At 37.7% G+C, this 26439-nt stretch overlaps 1 protein-coding gene and 1 pseudogene across 4 annotated transcripts in view; both read left to right on the top strand.

Moving 5' to 3' along the window:
* Positions 1-26439, top strand: part of RC3H1 (ring finger and CCCH-type domains 1) — a 91823-nt gene that overhangs the window by 40469 nt on the left and 24915 nt on the right. For all 4 annotated transcript variants that reach the window (XM_028850563.2, XM_028850562.2, XM_028850561.2 and 1 more), the window contains exons 6-13: positions 1807-2007; positions 4151-4283; positions 9677-9795; positions 11664-11776; positions 17182-17463; positions 18135-18349; positions 20207-20577; positions 21057-21224. In XM_028850563.2, the coding sequence (XP_028706396.1) occupies positions 1807-2007; positions 4151-4283; positions 9677-9795; positions 11664-11776; positions 17182-17463; positions 18135-18349; positions 20207-20577; positions 21057-21224 (1602 nt within the window). The remainder of the gene's footprint in view (positions 1-1806; positions 2008-4150; positions 4284-9676; positions 9796-11663; positions 11777-17181; positions 17464-18134; positions 18350-20206; positions 20578-21056; positions 21225-26439) is intronic.
* Positions 12846-12964, top strand: LOC114675483 (5S ribosomal RNA; annotated as a pseudogene).

Raw genomic sequence — 26439 nt, 5'->3', positions numbered from 1 at the left:
ACGGGAATAAAGAAAATTGGAAATTTGTAAAAAGCTGCTTTTTCACTCAGGTCATGATTATTTTCCTTGCAGGAATATGTATCCATACAGCTGTATTCTGGCTGTGTCCTTTTAGTGTCTCCTGTATTTCCATTGGAAAAGCCTTTTGAGCTGCAAGATAATTTGTTCTTTCTTAGTAGAATAAAGTTCTGAGACTTAGACATTTCATCTCTTGGAAATCCTTGATTGTTTTTAGTTAAAGATTGAGTGGTGAGAGCCAAGTTCAAGGAACCATTGTTACATATAGAAAGCATACTTTACATTTTAATGAGGTTCAGCATATATTGAGGGAGTGCTAAACATATGCATTTGGTCTTTTGACTTGCCTTTTAATAATGGCACAATATATTCAGTTTTTGTGACTGTAGTTCTTGATTTTTATCAATTTGGTCTTATATAGATGTTCCTAACAAAAAGTAAGTTAGACTTTTTTCCTTGTAATAAGAATAGAATGCATTTATTTATTTACTTGTTTTTTGAGCGATAGAGTCTTGCCGTGTTGCCCAGGCTGGCCTTCAACTCTTGGGCTTAAGCAATCCTTCCGCTCAGCCTCAGTAGCTGGACTACAGGCACATGCCACCACTCACATTAATTTTTTATCAGTGTGACTTAGAAGTCCTGATTACAATATTTTGTAGTTTCTTTGGTGAGAGGGAAAAAAACAGGAATTATATACAAGAAGAATATGAGTCCTTATGGCAATAAAAGGTTAACAAGGTAAAACGTGTTCTGAAATATGTTAGGGTAGAGGTTATCTTAAGCTAGACTTAATTATTTTGCTTTGATTTGTTAAGCATTTGGCCTAAATCCAACTTGACTCAGAATGTAAGTTATTGGGGTGATAACAGTACACCTGCCTCAACAAGAGAAGTCAATGAGTTAATCCAGTACTATAATGGTTAATAATATAATTTAATATATTGGCTGGCACATGCCAGGTGCTCAAAACGTGGTAGCTATTTTTATTACTAAATGATATTATTTAATCATAATCATTATGATTATTCTAGTCTAGCATCTCACACTTTACACTTTCTGGTAGTAGCCCATCCCACAAAACTCCATGGAGAATTAAGCCAAGTACAAATTAAATCATTGTTAGAGTTAAACCAGCATCTGAAGCTCTGCAGTCATCAATCCCAACTAGCTCATTGTCAGGCAAGCCCAAGAGTCATAATCCACATTTATGGAGAAGAAACATATTGTTTTTCAGAATATATAATCGTATTAGTGTTTTTTTCTTTTAAAAAATGCATATACACACATACACACCTTAAACTGCATGTATATGTTAAAGTCTGTCAAATCGTTGGATTTCATTCCAGCACATACAGATTGACTATACAAAAATCCAAAATCCAAAACTTTTTGAACACCAGCATGATGCTCACATGCTCATTGGAGCATTTCAGATTTTCAGAGTAAGGATATTCAAGTGGTTTAATGCAGATATTCCAAAATTTGAAAAAATCTGAAATCTGATAACACTTCTGGCCCAGGCATTTTGGATAAGAGATTTTCAGCCTGTATTTATTCTTTCTGAAAGACCTATCCAGAAAATGTTGGCCTAAATCCAACTTGACTTAGAATGGGATGATAACAATATACCTACCTCAACAAGTTGAGGAGAAAATATTTTGCAGGCAAATGGTATATTCATTTAATCTTGTTGTTGCTGCTAAAATTGTTATGTTAAAAATTATGTGTTCATATAAAGCATAAACTAATTTTTTTGACTTCATTATGAGATTATTTGTGTCTTATTAGGTCACCAAACGTGATGAAGACTCTTCTTTGATGCAGCTGAAAGAAGAATTTAGAACCTATGAAGCTCTGCGGCGAGAACATGACTCCCAGATAGTGCAGATTGCTATGGAAGCAGGCTTACGAATTGCACCAGACCAATGGTCCTCTTTGCTTTATGGAGACCAGTCTCACAAATCTCATATGCAGTCCATTATTGACAAGGTAGAACCTTTTTTGTTCCTTACTTCTTGGACTAATCTTGGCCTTTTGGTAATTCATTTAACAAATGTATATTAAAGTGAATACTGTATAGCTTTTGTAAATTGTAGTTATAGCCAGTGTCATGTCATAACCAATCACATTATAATACCACTTTGTTCGTATAAAGAGATGATTAGTTTATATTTTTAATTTTATTTATTTTATATTTTATTTTATTTTTACTAGAATCACAGAGATGATTGCCCACTCTAGAGACCACTCTACATTTAATTTAGAGAAATAGAGTCAAATAGTAAGAGTAACCTAAAAAAAATAATAATGAACATTTACTAAAATTTTAGTATGTATCTAGTGGTTTTAAATAATTCATTTAATCCTCTCAACAGCCCTGTATTATCCATTTTAGACAAAGACAAAGGGAAGTTAATATGTTTTTCCAGCATCACATAGATAGTAAATGACAGAAGTGGATATGAACTTGGGCATTCTCACTGTAGAATACACTAACCTTTTACCAAACTATTCCCCCCCCGCTCCTTTTTTTTTTTTTTCTATTTCTAAAGATAGAATCCCTTGAATGGGTAATACAGTGAGAATTGGGAAATACGTGTTTTAAATGCCTGGTGTAGGGTGGGCACAGTGGATTATGCCTGTAATCTCAGCACTTTGAGAGGCCAAGGTAGGAGGATTGCTTGAGGCCAGGAGTTCGGGCACAACCTGGGAAACATTGGGACATTCATCGCTACCAAAAAAAAAAAAACCATAGCCAGGTGTGGTGGTAGACACCTGTAGTCCCACCTAGTTGGGAGGCTGTGGTGGGAGAATCCTTGAGCTCAGGAGTTTGAGGGTGCAGTGAGCTATGTGAGACCCTATCTCTTTAGGGGGAAAAAAAGGTGGTACATAATTTTTAGTTACAATGTAGGTTGTTTGCTCTGTCCTGTAAGTCTTCTCTGGATACCTTTAACCAGACTTTACCTGTAACTCTTAGATTTGGACAGGAGCTTGTATCTTAAGTTTTGCAACTGATTTATAATTTATGGAAATGCTTAGTAATGATCTATTAAAGGAGTACCTTTCTACCTCTGAAGAGAAACTTGGTTTGCTTTTTTCTTTTTTTTTCGAGACGGAGTCTTGCTCTGTCACCCAGGCTGGAGTGCAGTGGCACTATCTCGGCTCACTGCAATCTCTGTCTCCCAGGTTCAAGCGATTCTCCTGCCTCAGCCTCCCAAGTAGCTGGGATTATAGGCACGCGCTACCACACCCAGCGAATTTTTTGTATCTTTAGTGAAGATGGGGATTCACCATGTTGGCCAGGCTGATCTCGAACTCCTGACCTCGTGATCTGCCCACCACAGCCTCCCAAAGTGCTAGGATTACAGGCGTGAGCCACTGTGCCTGGCCTGGCTTGCCTTTTATAAAGATTCTACAAGGTGGTTAATCTTCCTGTCTGAACTGAACTGGTAACTAGGTGTATATCCTACAATAATTTTCTCACATCACCCGCAGTGCTTTAAATTTAATATCCAGAGACCTTTGTACAACAAACTGGTAAACTTTGCGATGTGTGTGATATTTCATAGAGCAACAGAACTTTCTGTAATCATGAAAATGTTCTGTGTATGCACTGTCCAATATGGTGATCACTAGTCACACATGGCTATTAAGCACTTGAAATGTGACTTTTGTAACCGATGCACTGAAATTTTTATTTTATTTAATTAACTTAAATTTAAATAGCCACATATTGCTAAGGTTACCATATTGGATAATACAAAAGAGAATTTATTAAAAGTGATGAGAAAAGCACTAATTCTAGTAAATTAATGGAGAGAGAAACAGGAATTAACAATTCACAAAGATGACTCATCAATATATCTAACTGATGGGAGGCTGAATTGAGAGAGGTCTCACATTTGAAGAATGTGACAGCAGAGGCAATACAGTACACAATGTGCCAAGCTCTAGATGCAGAGAAGTAGAGAATTTATTTAGGTAGCAAGTAATCTAATCTGCCCAGAGTGTAGAGTGTATGGGAAGATAAAAATTAAATTTAATAAATTGTAAAAATGATTGTGATATAAATAATCTTTGTATTTAAAAGATTATCCGACCTTTGGGAAAGTTAACGTTTATCTTTTTTAAGTTGCAGACCCCAGCCTCTTTTGCACAGAGTGTTCAGGAACTAACAATTGCTCTCCAGCGGACTGGAGACCCAGCAAACTTGAACCGACTAAGACCCCATTTGGAGCTGTTAGCAAACATTGACCCTAGTCCAGGTAAACCCATGGGAAATTAATGGACTGTCTTATATGTGCCTTTTGTGCTGCTCAGTGATTCTTTCATTATCTTTTGTTCTTCCTCTAGGGTTTCCTAAAGTAGTTACTCCAGATCTTTTTTACAGTATTTTAAGTTTCCATTTTAAATATTTTCCCTCTTTATCTCAGGTTAGTTCACTTTAATATTTATTTAATACTTTTTACACTGTTGCTCATTTCGTCAGGAAAATAGATCTCTCTGGGCTTCTTTATGTTTCTTCTTTCTCCCATCACAAAATTGTGTTGTATTTTACCATTCTTACCTCTTCCAAATCTCATTTTTCTCATTTTTTTTTTCTGTATTATGTATCCTTAGTTGCATTTCCTTGATCCTGTTTTTGCCCTCACCATAATATCTTGTTCCTTCAAGTATCCTCTCTTGTATATGTTTACTTAGGCTTTTTCTGCTCCTTCTTCTTAAGCTGAAAATGTACCCAACCTTCATTTTTCACCTTATACTTACATCTAAGATATTTTAGCTTCTCTGTGTTTATTCCTACTACTGATCTGAAGCTCTCTTAATATTTGCTAGTAGGTTCCCAGTCTCTGATTCCAAAAACTTTGTCTTAGTCTTTAAATCACTCCCATTTGTTTTCAGCATTTGGATAATGTTGTTGAGCACTTTTTTGATATCTTTCTGTGATCTCATAGTTCTCTTCTGACCTGAGTGCTACTTCTGTCATATTTGTACCATGCTTTCCCCTCCTGCCCACTAAAGAGTAGGCAGGTTATGCTCTTGGGATTTTGTTTTCTCTACATGCTCTGATAGTGGTTATTCATTCTTAGCAGCAGGTATTACTTTCATGTAGAATACAGACTCCCAAATATCTGTCACTATTGTCTCTGCATCCATTCCAGATACATCTCCCAATGCTTGCTGAGATTTTCCATCATCTCCTCTGAGTGCTTCAAAGCAAGCTCATCATTACTTGATACTTGCTCTTCCTCTAATGTTTCCTCTTTCTGATAATGACCTCATTCTCTGAGGTATGTAAGTTTAAAACCTTAATATTTTGTCTTGCCTCATCTTTTCCTTTCACTTGTTTTACATACCATTTCATACAATAGGATTTATCTGTTCTTCTTTCACAATGTCCCTATATCCCCTGCTTATGATTACTTCCTTTGAGAGCCTCCTTTTCCCTGAGACTGAATGTCTTACAAGTTCCTCTACTGTGAGTTCCTCCAATCCAGTCTACTTACTGCTATAAAAGAAATCACATCCCTGATCTTGCTTCCACACTCATAAATTTTCATTGTTTGTAGAATTGCTCACGGAATAAAGTTTGACACTGATGACTATGGCATTCAGAGCCCTCTTAGTTTTTTATCAGCCTACTTTTATAGGTTTGCTCCTAAAATTGCTTAGTAAACCAGATCAATGTTACTAGAATATATAGTGATTTTTCCCCCCTACTGCTGTGCTTTGATCATCCTGAGCAGTCAAAAGAGAACTTCCACAAGTTCCTAATCCATTTTTGACCCCGTTTCTCATCTACCTACTGCTTCATTTCTTGTTTTGGCACTCTCTTGAACTCAACTCCAGTCAGGCATTTATCTCCACTGCTCTATCCAAGGTTGTAAACTACTTCCATGTAGCTAATTCCAAAGGTCAGCTCTCAGTTCTTACTGTACTTGATTTAGCAGCATTTAACATTTTATTTATTTATTTTTGGAGACACAGTTTCACTCTGTCCCCCAGGCTGGAGTGCGATGGCAAGATCTCGCTTCACTGCAACCTCTGCCTTCCAGGTTCAAGCAATTCTTGTCCCGTGTAGCTAGGATTACAGGCCTGCACCACCACATCCAGCTAATTTGTTATCATTATTTATTTTTATTTTTAGTATCTTTAATAGAAACAGGGCTTCACCGTGTTGGCCAGGCTGTTCTCAAACTCCTGACCTCAGGTGACCCGCCTGCCTCGGCTTCCCAAAGTGCTAGGATTACAGGCATGAGCCACCGTGCCTGGCCATTGTTCTGTACTCTCTCTTCCTTGAAATGCTTTTTTCTTGGCTTCTAAGCTACTAATTCTCTTCTTACTTTATTGAACTCTCCTCAGCATCCTCTGCCTTCTCGTCTCCATATCCTGTACTCTTTGGAGTGTTCTCAGAGTTTAATCCTATACCTGTTTCCTAGATAATCTTATCTATCTCATAGCTTCAAATATAATTTATATAACTCACAAATTTACTGTATTTTTATCAGTTTTGAGGTTCATAATTATTTCAGATCTTAGCATTTCTGAAATTGGAATGCATTTGTGTGAAGACATATTATAATTAACAATCTTTTTTTTTCTTTGGTGGCACATAAAGTAATATGCATTACAATTGATAGTCTTTTAGAGTTTGAAATATATATCCAGCCCATGCCTTTTTCCTGAACTTGCATATAAAACTGCTTTCTCGGCCAGGTGCAGTGGCTCACGCCTGTAATCCCAGCACTTTGGGAGGCTGAGGTGGGTGGATCACAAGGTCAAGACTTTGAGACCATCCTGGCCAACATGGTGAAACCCCGTCTCTACTAAAAATACAAAAACTAGTTGGACGTGGTGGCGGGCCCCTGTAGTCCCAGCTGCTTGGGAGGCTGAGACAGGAGAATCGCTTGAACCCAGAAGGTGGAGGTTGCTGTGAGCCGAGATTGTGCCACTGCACTCTAGCCTGATGACAGAACAAGACTCCGTTAAAAAAAAAAAAAAAAAAAAAAAAGCTTTCTCAGCATCCATCATCTTATATCTGATAAGCATTTCAAACTGAATCTATCTAAAAATGAGCTCTTCCCTGCCATCCTGTTTGTGGCAACTCTATCCTTCCAGTTGCTTAGTCCAAAAATCTCAACTCTTCTTTCTCTCATAATGTATATCTGATCCGTTAGCAAATTCTGTAGGCCCTACCTTTAAAATCCATCCAGAATCCATCTACCTTCACTGCTACCATTGCCATCTCTCAGGAGATTATGGAATAGCCTCCTGTTGTCTAACTGATTTTAGCAAAAGAGCCAGAGTGACCCTGTCACCCTCTGCTCATAAATTCTCCTATGGCTTTCTGTCACTCAGAGTAAAAGCCAAAATCTCTCCCATGATCTATAGGGTCTCGTGTGGTCTGGTCTTCCATTACCTCTCTCAAACCTCATTTCCTACCCTTTTTTTCTCTTAATTTCCTCTTCTCTGGTTCTATCTCCATGCAACATGCCGGGCACACTTCTCACATTAAGGACTTTGCACTTGTTCTTCCCTCTAACTTGGATATTTTTCCCCTAATATCTCCAGTAGGCACACTTAAGCCCTTCTTTCAGGTCTTTAATCAAATGTAACCTTCTCAAGGAGGACTTTTCTGGCCTCTGTCTAAATTTTTCTTTTTTTCTTTTGAGACAGAGTCTCCCTCTATTGACCAGGCTGGAGTGCAGTGGTGCGATCTCAGCTCACTGCAACTTCCGCCTCCCAGGTTGAAGTGATTCTCCTGCCTCAGCTTCCCGAGTAGCTGGAACTACAGGCATGTGCCACCATGCCCAGCTAATTTTTTTTTGTATTTTTAGTAGAGTGCAGTGGCTCACGCCTGTAATCTTAGCTCTTTGGGGGGCCAAGACGAGCAGATTGCCTCTGTCTAAAATTTTACACATTGGCCCCACTTTTCTTAGTTCTATTTTTTCAATTCAACATTATCTAAATACTACTGTATATTTTGCTTATTTGTCTTGGTTATTATCTGGCTCTTCTCCTTGAATATAATGAGGATTTTTGTTTTAATCACTATTGCTTACCCAACAACTAGAACAATAACTCAGATTTAGCAAGTGTTCCAAAAACTACTTTTTTGAATACTTGTTCTCTTTACCTTTTTTCCTTTTCAGATTCCATGTGTCCTTCAAAGCCCAGTTCAAATGCCATCCCCTAGAATTCTTTCAGGATGTCTGAGCAGGAAGTTATCTCTGCATCTCTCTTCTAGTTTCATTTTATGTATTTCTTTTAAAGAATATTTTATATTTAGCCTTATAGTTAATTTTTCTTTTATAAATCAAAGTGCTGGCATAGGGCAAATACCTACTAAATGAAGAAGACATGTAGCAGAGTTACTTTATATAATAGCTCTTCTATTAAGTTTTTTTTTTTTTTCTTGAGACGGAGTTTCGCTCTGTCACCAGGATGGAGTGCAGTGGCGTGATCTCGGCTCACTGCAACCTCCGCCTCCCAGGTTCAAGCAATTCTTTGTTTGTTTGTTTGTTTGTTTGTTTGTTTTTTGAGACGGAGTCTCGCTCTGTCGCCCAGGCTGGAGTGCAGTGGCCCAATCTCAGCTCACTGCAAGCTCCGCCTCCCGGGTTTGCGCCATTCTCCTGCCTCAGCCTCCTGAGTAGCTGGGACTACAGGCGCCCGCCACCTCGCCCGGCTATTTTTTTGTATTTTTTAGTAGAGACGGGGTTTCACTGTGTTAGCCAGGATGGTCTTGATCTCCTGACCTCGTGATCTGCCCGTCTCGGCCTCCCAAAGTGCTGGGATTACAGGCTTGAGCCACCACGCCCGGCCAGGTTCAAGCAATTCTCCTGCCTCAGCCTCCCAAGTAACTGGGACTATAGGCCCATGCCACCATGCCTGGGTAATTTTTGTATTTTTAGTAGAGACGGGGTTTTTTTTCATGTTGGACAGGATGGTCTCCATCTCTTGATCTCGTGATCCTCCTACCTCGGCCTCCTAAAGTGCTGAGATTACAGGCCTGAGCCACTGTGCCTGGCTTATTAAACTTTTTAAGCTTTTTGTTTACCAAAACTTGATTTATATAAAAGTTCAAAATAAACATGCAAATTGACTGACTACAGGCACTCCTCAGTTTTGTTTAGTCCACTCAGTGTTGGTCTGAGCAATGGTCTAAATTTCTTAGATGCCAACATTTTAAAACTGAAAAATTTTTACTTAAAAATCTTAAGTTTCAGGTTTCCCTGGGAAACAGTGAATGTATTTGGCAGTGCCAGCCTTGCATTGTCACATAACAACAATCATCTAAAGCTGAGTTATAACCATACTCTTAGATGAGGGACACGCTCTCCAGTTCAGCAGTCCCTGTCACTCGCTGTTGTCTCCTCAACCCTAAGAGTCTAATGACAGTTACTACTATTGTGTGGCCTATTTACCTCTTTCTTGTTACCTTTCTTGTTCCTGTGGTTATTTCAGTTTGCAACCCCAGCTTTGAAAGAATATGTCCATTCCTTTAAAATGATGGTTAGGTGAATAAGCTATTATCTGAAAAGTTAAGGTGTGAAACTTGATTTCACTGAAATGTTGTCAACTAACTCTTTTATTAATTTGATATTAGGGAAAATATTGAGTAACATTAGAGTTTAAAACATTATTATTGGTTGTATAGATGCTCCTCCTCCTACTTGGGAACAGCTGGAAAACGGGCTGGTTGCTGTGCGTACAGTGGTACATGGGCTGGTTGATTATATCCAGAACCACAGCAAAAAAGGAGCAGATCAGCAGCAGGTAAGGAAGCTGTTTAAAACTTAGAGTTAATCCACTGTGGATATGCCTTAAAACTATAGGTAAACCACTGTGGGTATACCTACAGGTGCAAAGCCAAAAAGATGACATGAATATTTTGAGACTCTGACTATAGAAACTATAAATTACCTTGGCATGGTTAACAGTTTACTGCATTAGGCTGGTAATTTTATCTGACAATATTGACATTAAATAATCCTTATTGATCTAATATCATGCTGGGGTCAGTCTTCACATTGGATATGGCAGCATTTGATGGAGAATATAGATTCAGTGCTGAAGTTTATTCCTTTTATATAAAATTATTATTCTCTTTAGTTTGTATGACATTTTGGTTTGACAATAAGTATCACTTTTTAGTGCTAATACTGTATCTTTTCAATACTATTCAAATTTCTATAGATTTTCTTATTAAAATTAAAAATTTTTTTCATTCATAGTGTCTGTTATACCAGTGGGTCAACTTTCCCTCACAGTTTTTAGATGAAATACAACGGTAGAGTATAATAACTTCTTATAGCTAGATTTTTAAATTTTATTCCCAGTAATTTTATTTTGCTCTCAGGATTTATATTAGGTTCATTAGATCTTTTATTTTGCAGTAGTAAGCCTGTGAACTTAAAACTCTTAATTTACCTGGTTCAGGTGATTATTCAGTATTCCTTTTTGCTTAAGAGGCAAGAAATATAAAAAGTATCCTGCTAAGTAAAATAATCTGGATATGATTTTCCTAACCTATCTAACACAGGTCAAAGCTTTTATTTATGAATAGACATAAAAGAAAGGAGAACCTACAATTTTTAACTCTCTGTTTCATTAGACATCTTGAAGAAAATAACAAACGTAATGAGATTAACCTTTAAAGTCTGCCATATGGTGATAAAATACACTAAATTTTGTCCAGTTCAGTGTTGTGTCTCATATTTCATTAACTTTCAAATCCATCCTCTTGCCTTATCCTTGAGTTGTAGATAATATGTGTCATTTGTACTTCTGGAGATATTTTAAGTCCTTGGTATATTGTTCTGCGTGTCAAGAAGAATTAGTTACAGAATATTCTTTGATTTTAGGGCCTTTTGTAGTTTTTGTGGTGTGTTGTAAGGAAGCATACATATAGCTATATTGAACATTGTACAAAACAAATATTAGAAGATAATTTATATATTTGAAAGTCTTAAACTACGGTGGTTTGTTTTTTCATTATAAAATGTGGAAATGGGCTGGGCACAGTAGCTCACGCCTGTAATCCCAAGCACTTTGGGAGGCCGAGGCAGGCAGATCACCTGAGGTCAGGAGTTCGAGACCAGCCTGGCCAACATGGTGAAACCCTGTCTCTACTGAAAATATAAAAATTAGCCAGGTGCGGTGGTGGACACCTGTAATCCCAGCTACTCGGGAGACTGAAGCAGGAGAATCGCTTGAGCTGGCAAGGTGGAAGTTGCAATGAGCCAAGATTGCGCCACTGCACTCCAGCCTGGGCAACAGAGTAAGACTCCATCTCAAAAAAAAAAGTGGAAATGAGATCATAGTGCCCCCATGAGATTTTTCTTTTTCCATATAAAACAAGTGTAAGAATGCCCATGAAATTTATTCAAGAATTTATATGATGCTACTTGTTTGAGAATTAATATCAACATATCAGAAAAATTAGGACTACCTTCTTCTTGCTTTATTTATATTTGGACTTTGAAACTTCAGACGGAATGACTTTCCAGCACTTTTGCTCTTGGTAATCTAAATAAATATGTGAATTACTTATCTAGATTATCAAAATCCTAAAATGACAACACAAAATTTGTATTTTTTTGTGGGGGATTATTACACATCTAATATTTTGATTTTGGTTTTAGCCTCCACAGCATAGCAAATACAAAACATACATGTGTCGAGATATGAAGCAGAGAGGAGGATGCCCTCGTGGGGCCAGCTGTACGTTTGCACACTCACAGGAGGAACTGGAAAAGTAAGTGTGGAAATCAGGAGACTTTGGAATAAGGTATAAGTGGAATAATTTGCTGACATACAGAAATACAGGAAGAGTAATTGCTTTATCTTAAATAAATAGGACATTTTTAGAATGCAACATAGCTTGAACATTCCTATTCTGAAAATCTAAAATGCTTCAATATCCAAAAATGCTTAAAAGCCAACTTGACACCACAAGTTGAAAATTCCACACCTGACCTTGTGATGGATGGCAGTCAAAACTTCATGCACAAAATTATTTAAAATAATGTATAAAATTACTTTCAGACCATGTGTAAAAGATGTATATGAAACATAAATGAATTTTGTGTTATATATTTGGGTCTTATCCCCAAGACATCTCCTTTATGTATATGCAAATATTCCAAAATCCGAGACAAATCCAGTGTTTGAAACACTTCTGGTCCCAAGCATTTCGGATAAGAGATACTCAACCTGTACATAATTTTTTAAAATGAAAAGCAGTTTCTTCAGCTTTTATTGCATCATGCCTATAGATAGGAAACTATTTTATGATTAGCTAAATCTAAAAGTGGGTCGTTTTCACGACCAAAAAAATTTAAATTCTAATAATTTTAATCAATTTTAACTTAACTAATTGCATATTGTATTTCCAATGGAAAAATTTGCCCTTGGCTCAGTTTAACAAGTTCTTTTAAACTTCAAGGACAAGATAATTTCAGGAATGTTAAATTTTTCAGCTCATTGAAGAAAGAAAGGAGAAGCCTCTTAATTTATTTTATTTTTATTTTATTTTATTTTATTTTATTTTTTAAAAATAGAGACAGGGTCTCCCTATGTTGCCTAGGCTGGTCTCAAACTTCTGGTCTTAAGGGATTCTCCTGCCTTGGCCTCCCAAAGTGCTAGGATTACAGGCAGGAGCCAACACACCCATTGCCTCTTAATTTGTTTATAAATCCAATGTAACACTTTTATTAAATTTGACAAAGATAACACAAAGAAAACTGTAAATCTATCACACGTATTAATATTAAAAATCTCAAAAATTTAAATGTAATTAAATAATACATTACAATAGATGCCATGTCTATGGGCATAATACCCTGAATCCACCTGAGCTCATCTGATCTTAGAAGCTAAGCATGGTCAGGCCCAGTTAGTACTTGGATAAGAGACTGCCTGGGAATATTGGGTGCTATAGGTGTTTTTTTTTTAATATAAATAATATAATTTTTTTTTTTTTTTTTTTTTTTTGAGACGGAGTCTCGCTTTGTCGCCCAGGCTGGAGTGCAGTGGCCGGATCTCAGCTCACTGCAAGCTCCGCCTCCCGGGTTTACGCCATTCTCCTGCCTCAGCCTCCCGAGTAGCTGGGACTACAGGCGCCCACCACCTCGCCCGGCTAGTTTTTTTGTATTTTTTAGTAGAGACGGGGTTTCACCATATTAGCCAGGATGGTCTCGATCTCCTGACCTCGTGATCCGCCCGTCTCGGCCTCCCAAAGTGCTGGGATTACAGGCTTGAGCCACCGCGCCCGGCCTAATATAATTTTTTTTAAAGAAAAGAAAATAGATGCCATGACTCTGCAAAATTAGTACAACATAATTATCACAACTTAGAAAATAACATGATCATATGCAAAAAATGTCAAAGGCTTTTGAATAAAATTGAATGTCAGTTAAAAATCAAAATTCCAGCCAGGCGCCAGTGGCTCATGCCTGTAACCCCAGCACTTTGGGAGGCCGAGGCGGGTGGATCACAAGGTCAAGAGATTGAGACCATTCTGGCCAACATTGAGAAACCCCGTCTCTACTAAAAATACAAAAATTAGCTGAGTATGGTGGCACACGCCTGTAGACCCAGCTACTCAGGAGGCTGAGGCAGGAGAATCTCTTGAACCCAGGAGGCAGAGGTTGCAGTGAACTGAGATTGCGCCATTGCACTCCAGCCTGAATGGCAGTGTGAGACTCTGTCTCCAAAAAAAAAAAAAAATCAAAATTTCTTAATACAACAGAAATATCATACTTTCTCAGCATGGTAATAAATCATGTTGTAAATCAGAAGCCAACATAATAGTATGATGCTTAATTAGTAAAATATTCAATTCACTCTCATTAAAGTCAAGGATAAGGCAAAATTTTCTGCTAGTAATTAGTAGTAAAATTTTCTACTAGTATTATTTAACATTGTGGAAGTAGTAGCTAATGTATATAAGAAGGAATAAAATAGCCATAAAATTATTGGGAAAAAAAGTTAAAATTCAGGATCTCTTCTACTTTAGCAACAACAAAAAAAGATAAATACCAAATAATAGATTTGTAAAGAATAATCAGGGTGTATATAAATTGAACCAATAAATTACCTAGGAACATAAGAGAAATACTGAGTAAACATACTGTGTTCTTGGATAAGGTTTGACGCTATAAAAGTTTTATTTTTCCATAGACAATAAATTCCAAGAAATCCGAATTTAAATCTCACCATGATGATGTTAAGATCCTATCAAAAATTCACTTGTAAAGAATAAATATATACAAATAGCCAGGAAAATTCTGAAAAAGAAGTTTTTGACAGGAACTAGACTAATAACTATTAACATATATTATGGACTTCAGTGAATGAAAGACTGTAGTCTTTTGCATAGGAATAGATTAATGAAACGCAATAGAGAATCTAGGAGGAGTCTGAGATGCATGTAGGAGCTTAGCATATGTGCTAAAGGTGGCATTTCACATCAGTGACCAAAAGAATGATGGAAAATAACTGTTACCTATTTGAAAAATAGAGCTGAATTCTTACCACAATCTTTATACTAGAATGAACTCTAGATGTGTAAGAGATTTAAATATTTAGGAAGAAAGAAACCACAGAGTAGTAAGAGGGTTTTTGTTTGTTTATTTTTAGTTGTTAAGGAAAGAAGGAAAATATTTTTTTAAGAACTACAACCCAGCATCCATAAAGGAAAAGATTGATAAATTTGGTTACATAAAAATTATAAAACTAAGATATGGTACAAATACAGTTTTTTATAAAGAGCTTGGTGAGGAAGTGACATACAGAGGGCTGATATCCTAACATAAAACGAGCTCTTACAAATCTGTAAGAAGGAGAGGAGCCAATAGATTTATGGATCATAAACATAGTTTACAGAAGAAATACTAATGACCAATTATCCTGTGAAAGTATGTTCAATCTCACTAGTTGTTAAAGAAATGCAAATTAAAGCAACTTAGTATATTTGGACTACCAAGTTAACAAAGACCAGTACTACCCAGTATTTGAGGTTTTGAAAGACGTTTTCCTTCATGATCAGTAGGACTTAAAATAGTTTTAGAGAGCAGTATGATATAAAAATTTCTAATTTGCATGCTCTTTGACCTCATTCTGCCTTTGCTTATTTGGTTATTTACACAAGGTGTAAGTACATGTTCATAATTATCTGTTACCTTTTTTATTGTTTGTTTATTTATTTTTTTTTTTTTGAGACTGGGTCTCACTGTCTTCCAGGCTGGAGTGTAGTGATGTGATCATGGCCCACTGCAGCCTCGACTTCCAGGCTCCAGTGATCCTCTCACCTCAGCCTCCCGAGAAACTGGGACCACAGGTGCACGCCACCATGCCCAGCTAATTTTTGTATTTTTGGTAGAGACAGAGTTTTCCCATGTTTCCCAGGCTGTTCTGAACTCCTGAGCTCAAGTGATCCACCCACGTCAGCCTCCCAAAGTGCTGGGATTACAGGTGTGAGCCACTTCGCCCAGCCGAGGTTTTATTTTTGAAAATGAAAATGCATTAGCGGTTGTAAATGGGCTTGCTTTCATTGTTGAGGAACAAGGATCCTGGAGTCTGATGGCTTATATTTTTTCCTTTGGTTAGATTTCAGAATTGATGTGCTTGTTGTACCACAGCATCTGTTTAAACTTAGGCAATTATTCTGTTTTGGTTCCGTTAACCTACTTTTAAAATAACTTTAATTTTGTATTGGCAGGCATAACATCAGCATCTCTGCAGCAGTTCTAATAAAAGTCACTATCCTTAATTGCTTAAATTTTTTTTTTGAAACAGGATCTCACTGTGTTGCCCAGACTAGAGTGCAGTGGTGCAATCTTGGCTCACTGCAACCTCCGCCTCATAGGCTCAAGTGATCCTCCTGCCTCAGCCTCCTGAGTAGCTGGAACCACAGACATGCACCACCATACCCGGTTAAGTTTTTATATTTTTGGTAAAGACAGGGTTTCACCATGTTGCTCAGGCTGATCTCAAACTCCTGAGCTCAAGTGATTCGCCCGCTTCAGCCTCTTAGAGTGCTGGGATTACTGGTGTGAGCCACAGTGCCTGGCTGCTTAAATTTTTTAACAGAGTAAATGATAAATGTTTCACAGTGCATACTGGCTTTGTTTTTCTTTATTCCTAGTTTTTAACATTGGCTCATTTATCCCAAGGCATTTGAGGGACAGCTGAAGTAAAATATTTCAGAAACTATCTTCTAAAGATTTTTCTACTAGCTTCTCCAATAAGTTTTAGAAATACAAATGTCGGGCCGGGCGCGGTGGCTCAAGCCTGTAATCCCAGCACTTTGGGAGGCCGAGACGGGCGGATCACGAGGTCAGGAGATCGAGACCATCCTGGTTAATACGGTGAAACCCCGTCTCTACTAAAAAGTACAAAAAAAAAACTAGCCGGGCGAGGTGGTGGGCGCCTGTAGTCCCAGCTACTTGGGAGGCTGAGGCAGGAGAATGGCGTGAACCCGGGAGGCGGAGCTTGCAGTGAGCTGAGATCTGGCCACTGCACTCCAGCCTGGGCGACAGAGCGAGACTCCGTCTCAAAAAAATAAAAAAAATAAAAAAATAAAAAAATATAGAAATACAAATGTCCACAGAAATATATTATAGCAAAAATATTAATAGCATATTTTATAATATGACAAATGTAACTTTTTTTTTTTTTTTTGAGACGGAATCTCACTGTTTCGCCAGGCTGGAGTTCAGTGGTATGATCTCGGCTCACTGCAGCCTCTGCCTCCCAGGTTCAAGCGATTCTCCTGCCTTAGCCTCCCGAGTGGTTGGGACCACAGGCACACGCCACCACACCTAGCTAATTTTTGTATTTTTAACAGAGACAGGGCTTCACCATGTTGGCCAGGCTGATCTCTATCTTTTGACATCGTGATCCACCCGCCTCGGCCTCCCAAAGTGCTGGGATTACAGGCGTGAGCCACAGCACCCGGCCTATGTTACACATTTTTATGAGGAATTTTATACTTAATCTATATTTCTTTGCTGCTTGGGATTTTATGGAAAATATACACACTGATAGAGTTAATGTTTTCAAGAGAGAATATTTCTAGAAAATAATGTTAAATACATTTTAGTTCTTGGTTTTGCTTTTATATTTGCTTTTTGATATGTGCCTATGCTTTTTATATAGATTTCGTAAAATGAACAAGCGCCTGGTTCCGAGAAGACCCTTGAGTGCCTCTTTGGGTCAACTTAATGAGGTGGGCCTGCCTTCAGCAGCTATCCTTCCAGATGAAGGTGCAGTGGATCTCCCTAGCAGAAAACCTCCTGCTCTGCCAAATGGAATTGTATCAACAGGGAATACAGTAACACAGCTTATTCCACGAGGGACAGACCCCAGCTATGATTCTAGTCTGAAACCAGGAAAAATAGATCATCTGAGCAGTAGTGCTCCTGGATCCCCTCCTGACCTGTACGTCATTTTTCCTAATTCTTTCTCAAAATTTCTTCTTCATAAAGTCAAAGGAAGAAAGAACAATTAATGTTTGGGATTTAAAACAAAAAACAAAAAAAACCCTGATTTTTATTTATTTATTTATTTTGGCCTTTATTTTGTTGTTTTTTTATTCCCCATGCTAGTGTGTTTTAAGAAACTATTAGCATAGCCAGGCATGGTGGCTCATGCCTATAATCCCAGCACTTTGGGAGGCTGAGGTGGACAGATCACTTGAGGCCAGGAGTTCGAAACCAGCCTGGCCAACATGGTGAAACCCATTTCTGCTAAAAATACAAAACTTAGCCAGGCATGGTGGCACATGCCTGTAACCCAGCTACTTGGGAGGCTGAGGCATGAGAATCGCTTGAACCCAGGAGGCGGAGGTTGCAGTGAGCCAAGATCATACCACTGCACTACAGCCTGGGCAACAGAGCGAGACTCTGTCTCAAAAAAAAAAAAAAAAAAGAAAAAGAAAAGAAAAGAAACAACATGGGGAAATAAGATTAAAAATTGCACCTTTTTGTAGAAGGGATGACTATTAGAATAAGTGAGTTTCCCAAATTGTAGCAATCTTTTTTACTTGTAACAATTTATACACATGAGTATTTTAAAGATCTTAAACAAATTCCATAATATTATTCCCTTAGGCTAGAATCTGTTCCTAAGAGTATTTCTGCCTTACCTGTGAATCCACATCCTATACCTCCAAGGGGGCCAACAGATCTGCCTCCAATGCCTGTCACCAAACCACTTCAGATGGTACCTCGAGGTTCTCAGTTATATCCAGCACAACAGACAGATGTTTATTATCAGGATCCGCGAGGAGCGGCTCCACCATTTGAACCAGCACCTTATCAGCAGGGTAATGATTTTTTATTTATATTGCTCACTTAGGAGTTACCAGAACTGCTCAGGTCAGAGTGATCATTTTACACAGTAGCCTCTTTAAGATAGTAAATATATAAATGCATTTTTTAATACTTTGGAAAAATTGGATTTTTTGATCAACTAAATACTATCAAATAAATGAAACAAAGTAATAAAAATCAAACCGCCTTATCTACTAAAAGCAGTTGCATAATACATGTGTTCATATATAATATGGAAATAAGTCACACAAGTAGGCATTGGAAATTTGCTGAGTAAGGCAGTATATATTCTGACCAAAATTTTCTTCAAGCATGACAAAAGAATTAATATTATAGTGTGTGTAAATTAAACACCCACAGTACATTTTTCTTCCTTTTAATTATTATTATTCTGGGGCCTGTAATATATATGAAAAAATGCAGCATACATACCTTTTGAGAGTTTACAGAATAGAATAAATAATGGTAAAGAATAGAAAACTATATGCATGAGTAGTAGATACGTGTGTGTGGTGTTTATGTATGTGTTAAAAATTAAGTAATCTGCTGTGGTGGTTAATATGAGTTTGATAGAAATTGACTGAAAGACTCAAGGGAGATCATTGAGAACTTGAGGAATCAAAAAGACTTAATGGAAGAAATGCCTCAAATGGAGGTATTTGGAATAGGAAAAAAAAAAGTATGAATGGATTGGAAAGATGAGAGTTGAGTTAGGAGGCTGTTAATCTTGGTGTGAGTATTGAGGAATTAGTGTGGTGGGAAAGAAGAAGGGATTTCAAAAATAGACAAATTTGAAAATTAGCCAGCTTTAATGATAATACCAGGTATGGAGAATGAAGGAAAGAAAATAAACTAATGTTTTACATATACAATTTATATGTAAAATAGACACTGAATGATTTTAAGTGTTGGATCTCTGTCAGAAGCAGTATAGTACTATAATTTTTAAAACGGGAGTAGATTAAAAGTGCTGTCTTCTTTTTCCGAGTCTGTCATTTAATTTTGAATCATATTGTCTTCTCTACTTTCATGAGAATGTTTTTTAATTGATACGGCATTACTAATTCATGCAAAATATGATAAAATGTGATTTGTATGTTCCTTTTGACCATCCATTATAGGAAAAATGCAACTATTTTTGTAGCCTGGTTTCAATTTTAGATAAATTATTTTAGCTATATTAAGCAGAAAGAGATTTAGTGCAGGAGTTAGGTGCCTGCCATATTGGTGGAGGTACTAAAGAAGCAAGCAATGCTCCAGAGCTAGCTGCCAAGAGAACTTGTTACAATGAGTAAGCAGTAGAAGTAAAAACTTCTGTCCTACTTAATTCCAAGATCACATCATTTGAGGCAAAAGTCTGAAAATTGAGAAACTATTGCCACAACTGGTGTCTCAAGAACTGCAGAGCCAAGCAGTAGCTACTAATCTGCACCAGCAAAACTGGCCTTTTGTGTTCCATGTCTCCCCCCAGTTATTTCAGTTTCAAATTCAAAACTCGTACAAGTGATTAATTTGTGTAGCCTGACTTCAAGGATATCTGGGAAATGTAGTTTTTTTTGTTTTGCAATGTCTTCATTTCATTAAGACACACCAAGAAAGAGGGTCAAACAATGAGAGCCAATCTAGTATTATAGGTTATAAGTAGGGTAGTTTTTTCAATGACTTTTACAGATAATTTTTGCTTGTTATTTTTTAAAAAGCTAACCTGATTATATAAGCAGATGGAAAACTTCTAAAGAAATAAGTAGATTATCAATACTTTAGTGTTTCAGTATTTTAAAAGGTAAAATCTTATATAGAAAACTAAATTGGCTCATTATTGCCTTTGGTTCCTCTTTTGTATTATACAGGTATGTATTATACTCCACCACCACAATGTGTGTCCCGCTTTGTCCGACCTCCACCATCCGCTCCTGAACCTGCTCCTCCCTACTTGGATCATTATCCACCCTACCTCCAAGATCGTGTTGTAAACTCTCAGTATGGCACACAGCCACAGCAGTACCCACCTATATACCCATCTCACTATGATAGCCGTCGAGTGTACCCTGCTCAGTCTTACACAAGAGAAGAGATATTCCGAGAAAGCCCTATACCCATTGAGATTCCACCTGCAGCAGTACCATCGTATGTACCAGAATCCAGAGAAAGATACCAACAGATCGAGAGTTACTATCCAGTGGCTCCTCATCCAACTCAGATCAGACCTTCGTACCTCAGAGTATGCTGTATTTTTTTTTATTACATAGACTTAATTTGACTATTGCTTGCAGTGATTCCTTACTTTTTATACAATGATAATAACCCTTTGATGACTTCTTCTTTATGAGAGCTTCTTTTTTTTTTAATCTTTTCGTAATTTGCGTAGGTTTTTTTTTTTTTTAACTATTAATGAGAAAAAAATTCTGCCTCCTCCCCCCAATTAACCATTCTTAGTTTCTGAACTTTAGATGTTTAATTAACAATTCTAGATCTACTTGGAAATTATGACCAAATAAAAAAAACCTAAATTTAGCTATTTGGAAGATCTTGAGAGTTTGGGGGGTTTTGTTTTACTTTGTTCTATTAAGTGTTGGTGTTTTCAAATGTTAAGAAGGGTATACAAGCTGCTTCATAACTTAAAATATACGCTGAGTATATTAAATGAATTAATCTGTCCTGAAATTCTCCTTCAATTTTAACTAATCTTTCTATTTTTAGGAACCTCCTTATAGCCGGCTTCCTCCTCCTCCCCAGCCTCATCCTAGTCTAGATGAACTACATCGCCGACGAAAGGAAATAATGGCCCAGCTGGAGGAAAGAAAGGTTATCTCTCCACCTCCTTTTGCACCTTCACCAACCTTGCCTCCTACCTTTCATCCAGAAGAAGTAAGCATATCATTTTTAGTCTCATTTATCAGTGTTTTTGTGTGTGTGTCCAGTTTAGGTCATCTTTGCCTATCCCCAATGCGTATGAAGATTTTTTTTTTTCTGTTTTCTTCTAAAAGGTTTATTGTCATTTAGCTCTGCAATCCATCTAGAACTGATTTTTGTATGTATGTAATGTAATATATTAGGAGTCAAGATCCGTGTTTTTTTGGTTGTTTTTTTTTTCCTGTAAGGCATTGACTCAGCACAATTTAATGAAATCGGCATGCTTTCCCTGGTGCCCTGCTTTATCATAATCAGGTGACCACATACATGTTTCCTGACCCTATTCTTTTCCATCAATCTATTTCTTTTTTTTTTTTTTTTTGTGAGACAGAGTCTCGCTCTGTCGCCCAGGCTGGAGTGCAGTGGCGCAATCTCGGCTCACTGCAAGCTCCGCCTCCCGGGTTCACGCCATTCTCCTGCCTCAGCCTCCTGAGTAGCTGGGACTACAGGCGCCCACCACCGCGCCCGGCTAATTTTTTGTATTTTTAGTAGAAACAGGGTTTCACCGTGGTCTCGATCTCCTGACCTTGTGATCCGCCCGCCTCGGCCTCCCAAAGTGCTGGGATTACAGGCGTGAGCCACCGCGCCCGGCCCATCAATCTATTTCTATCCTTGAACCAATGCCACATTCTCTTCGTGTAGTTCTATAATAAGTCTCAATATGTGGTGGTTATATTTTCTAGTATTGTTATTTTTCAAGAATCAGTATGTTGATTTCCACAAAAACATCTGCTCCAGTTTTGATTAGGATTACATCAGATCTCTAAATCTGTGCTGTCCAATATGGTAGCCACTAGCCACATGTGGCTGTTGAACATGTAATATGTGGCTAGTTTAAGTTCAGATGTACTATAGTGATAAAATACACACTGAATTCAAGAATTTCATACCAAAAATGTAAAATTCATTAATATTTTTGATATATTGGATTAAATAAAATTGTTAAAATTAATTTCACCTGTTTTTGTTTTTAATATGGCCACTAAATGTTTTTAATGTGGCCACAAAAATGTTTTAATTGTATGTGTGGATCGCATTATATTTTTATTAGTGTTGCTTTATATTTATTTGTTTATTTTTTTGAAACAGAGTCTCACTCTGTCGCCCAGGCTGGAGTGCAATGGCGCAATTTTCATTCACTGCTGCCTCTCAGGTTCAAGCAATTCTCATGCCTCAGCCTCCCAAGTAGCTTGGACTGCAGGTGCACACCACCACTCCTAGTTAATTTTAGTATCTTTTTTTTTTTTTTTTTTGAGTCGGAGTCTCACTCTGTCACCCAGGCCAGAGTACAGTGGTGCAATCTCAATTCATTGCAACCTCCACCTCCTGGGTTCAAGTGATTCTCCTGCCCCAGCCTCCTGAGTAACTGAGATTACAGGCGTGCACCACCACGCCCAACTATAATTTTTGTATTTTTAGTGGAGACAGGGCTTCACCATGTTGGCCTTACTGGTCTCGAACTGCTAACCTCAGGTGATCCTCCCACCTCAGCTTTCCAAGGTGCTGGGATTAAGGTGTGAGACACCACGCCAGGCCTAGACAGTGTTGCCTTAGATCAACATGATGAGAAGTGACATTTTTCTCTTTTTTTTGAGACAGAGTCTTGCTCTTTCGCCAGGCTGGAGTGCAATGGTGCCATCTCAGCTCACTGCAGCCACCGCCTCCTGGGTTCAAGTGATTCTTCTGCCTCAGCCTCCCAAGTAGCTGGGACTACAGGCATGAGCCACCATGCCCGGCTAGTTTTTTGTATTTTAGTAGCACTGGGGTTTCACCCTGTTGGCCAAGATGGTCTCGATCTCTTGACCTCAGGTGATCTGCCCGCCTCGGCCTCCCAAAGTACTGGGATTACAAGCGTAAGCCACCGTGCCCAGCTGAGAAGTGACATCTTTCTAATATCAAGTCTCTTTGAACATCATATACCCCTTCATTTATTTGAATTTTCTTTATATTTCATACTCAGTGTCTTGCACATCTTACATTGAATTTATTCCTAGATAATCATTGTTTTTTGAAACTATTTTAAATAGAATTGTTTGGAAATTTTTATTTTCTATTATTAATATAGAGAAATAGATTTTTTGTATTGACCTTTCTATTCAGCAGGCTTGCTAAATTTCTTTCTTAATTATAATACTGTTAGTAGATTCTTTTGAATTTTCTATGCACACAATTATGTCCTCTGAATAATCTTTTTTCCCCTTTTTAATCCTTTTGTCTTGTCTTTGTCTTATTATTTTGGACTCCAGCATAATGCTGAATAGAAGTGATTGTAACACATATTCTTGACTCCTTTCTAATCTTTGAGTAAATGGAGCTTTTAATAATAATTTACCATTATGTTGTAGGCTTTTTGGTAGAAAATCTTTATCATATTTATGAAACTTTAATCCTAGTTTCAGAATTGTTTTAAATAAGTAAGACATATCAAAGATTTATTTAACTCAGTAATGAGGAGACCAGCCAGAAAAGTTGGTTTAATGAATGGGAAAGACACATAAATATAGATAGTGAAAATCAGAGAAAAACAACAGTCAAATAAGATTGCTTTTAAAAAAGCTGGTTAATGTATCACAGGGCAATAACCATAATTTGGGGAGTCAGCTTCTTTGTATTTCTGTACGACAGTGCTACTAGTTATGGTGAATAAGTGTTGTCTTATTATGTTAATGTCTATATGGTCTACAGTGATGTTCGTTTTTCTAGTTCTATATTGGTAAATTTTTTTGTCAGTCCTGCTAAGGATTTATCAATTTTGTTCGTCTTTTCAAAAGGCCAACTTTTTTTTTTTTTTTTTTTTTTTGAGACGGAGTCTTGCCCTGTTGCCCAGGCTGGAGTGCAGTGGTGTGATCTTGGTTCACTGCAACCTCTGCCTCCTGGGTTCAAGCGATTCTCCTGCCTCAGCCTCCCCCAGTAACTGGGATTATAGGCATGTGCCACCACACGCAGCTAATTTTTTTGTATTTTTAGTAGAGATGGGGTTTCTTTTTTTTTTTTTTTTTTTTTTTGAGACGGAGTCTCGCGCTGTGTCACCTAGGCTGGAGTGCAGTGGAGCGATCTCGGCTCACTGCAAGCTCCGCCTCCCAGGTTCACGCCATTCTCCTGCCTCAGCCTCCGAGTAGCTGGGACTACAGGCGACCGCCACCACGCCCGGCTAGTTTTTTGTATTTTTAGTAGAGACGGGGTTTCACCATGTTAGCCAGGATGGTCTCGATCTCCTAACCTCGTGATCCACCCGCCTCGGCCTCCCAAAGTGCTGGGATTACAGGCTTGAGCCACCGCGCCCGGCCAAGATGGGGTTTCACCATGTTGGCCAGGCTGGTCTCGAACTGACCTCAAATGATCTACCCGCCTTGGCCTCCTAAAGTGCTGGGATTACAGGCATGAGCTACTGCGCCCAGCCCAAAAAATCCAACTTTAAAGTAATCGTATTTGTTTTGTTGGTTGTACATACTGCTTTAGCTTATAGTTTTGTTTTTTTTTTTTTTAATAATCAAGTAAGTTTTCTCAGGATTACAGTTGATACTATGTAAGGAACTTGTCTTTCATCCTTTATGTATAGAATTACAATTCTAACCGTTACTAACTGACAAATCATGAATAATAAATGAAAATGGAGAAGTACATCACACATAGTAAATAGTGTCTTGTTGGGTGTATGAAGGAAGTTGAAGGAAGGAATGAAGGAAGTATGAAGGAAGTTCTACTAAATAGAAGTTGTTCACAATATCTAGTTTTCCCATCTAAACACTTTGGATGAGTTTTCCACAAAAACGTAGGTTATTAGTAAAGTCACAATGTCTTCTATTAATGTAGTTTTATTTGTAAAGTAAAAACAGCCAGGTGTGTAGTAGTTCACACCTGTAATCCCATACTTTGGGAGGCTGAGGTGGGAAGATGACTTGAGCCCAGGAGTTCAAGACCAGTCTGAGCAACATAGACCCTATTCCTACAAATTTAAAAATAAAAATTAGCCAGGTGTGGTGGGATACGCCTCCAGTCCCAGCTTCTTGGGAGGCTGAGGTGGGAGGATTGCTTGAACCTGGGAGGTCCATGCTGCAATGAGCTATGATTGTGCTACTGCACTCCAGCCTGAGTAACAAAGACCTTGTCTCAAAAAAGTTAGAGGAAAAAAAAAAAAAAAACAGGTGTGATATTTTTTCAAAAATTCTTTATTAGAGTACACCCTGGAACTTTGTTATGCTATATTGTTTTATAAGAAATGTGGAAAACAATATGACATTGTGAAAAGTGAGCAGTTTTTGGTATCAAACATAGGAAACTTTGAGGTTCAGTTGTGTCCTTCACTGTGATCTTTTTAAAATTACTTATCATCCCTGAACCCTGAGGTGCAAGTTTCTTCATTTATAAATCAAACATAGGAAAGCCTACCTCATAGTGGTATGGTGAAGATGAAACATAAGGCATCTGGTATGTAGCAGGCATTCAGTAAACAATTCATATTTATTATTGTTATTTTTACTCCTAATAAAAATTATAATAATGCCTGGCTATTAAGGAACATTATCTAGTATTATTTTAGTTACTGAGATACAAAGATACATATTTAAACCTCAGTTCTGATTATAAACAACCTGAATACAAAAATTAACCAGGCATGATGGTGGGCGCCTGTAATCCCAGCTATTTGGGAGACTGAGGCAGGAGAATTGCTTGAACCCAGGAGGCAGAGGTTGCAGTGAGCCGAGATCACACACCACTGCACTCCAGCCTGGGCGACAGAGCGAGACTCCTTCTCAGCAAAAATTTAAAAATAAATAAATAAAACAACCTGTGTATAATTGTACTAAATTCATACATTATGGAAATACATGATATAGAAAGAGAAGTTTCTCCAAAATCTCATTTTCTATAACCACTGTTTATTATATATTTAAACTTTTTATATATATTTCACCTTCTTTCTGTGCATGAACTAACATCTCTCTAGTAGACACATTATAATTGTACAAGTTTATGGGATACAGAGTGATATTTTTTTTTATTATTTTTATTTTTTGAGATGGAGTTTCACTCTTGTTGCCCAGGCTAGAGTGCAATGGCACGATCTCGGTTCACCGCAACCTCTTCCTCCCGGGTTCAGGTGATTCTTCTGCCTCAGCCACCTGAGGAGCTGGGATTATAGTCATGCGCCACCACGCCTAGCTAATTT

The sequence above is a fragment of the Macaca mulatta genome, chromosome 1, assembly GCF_049350105.2.
Source record: "Macaca mulatta isolate MMU2019108-1 chromosome 1, T2T-MMU8v2.0, whole genome shotgun sequence".
NCBI lineage: Eukaryota > Metazoa > Chordata > Mammalia > Primates > Cercopithecidae > Macaca > Macaca mulatta.
Note: the sequence above shows the minus strand (reverse complement) of the source record. Positions and strands in the feature narration are given on the sequence as shown.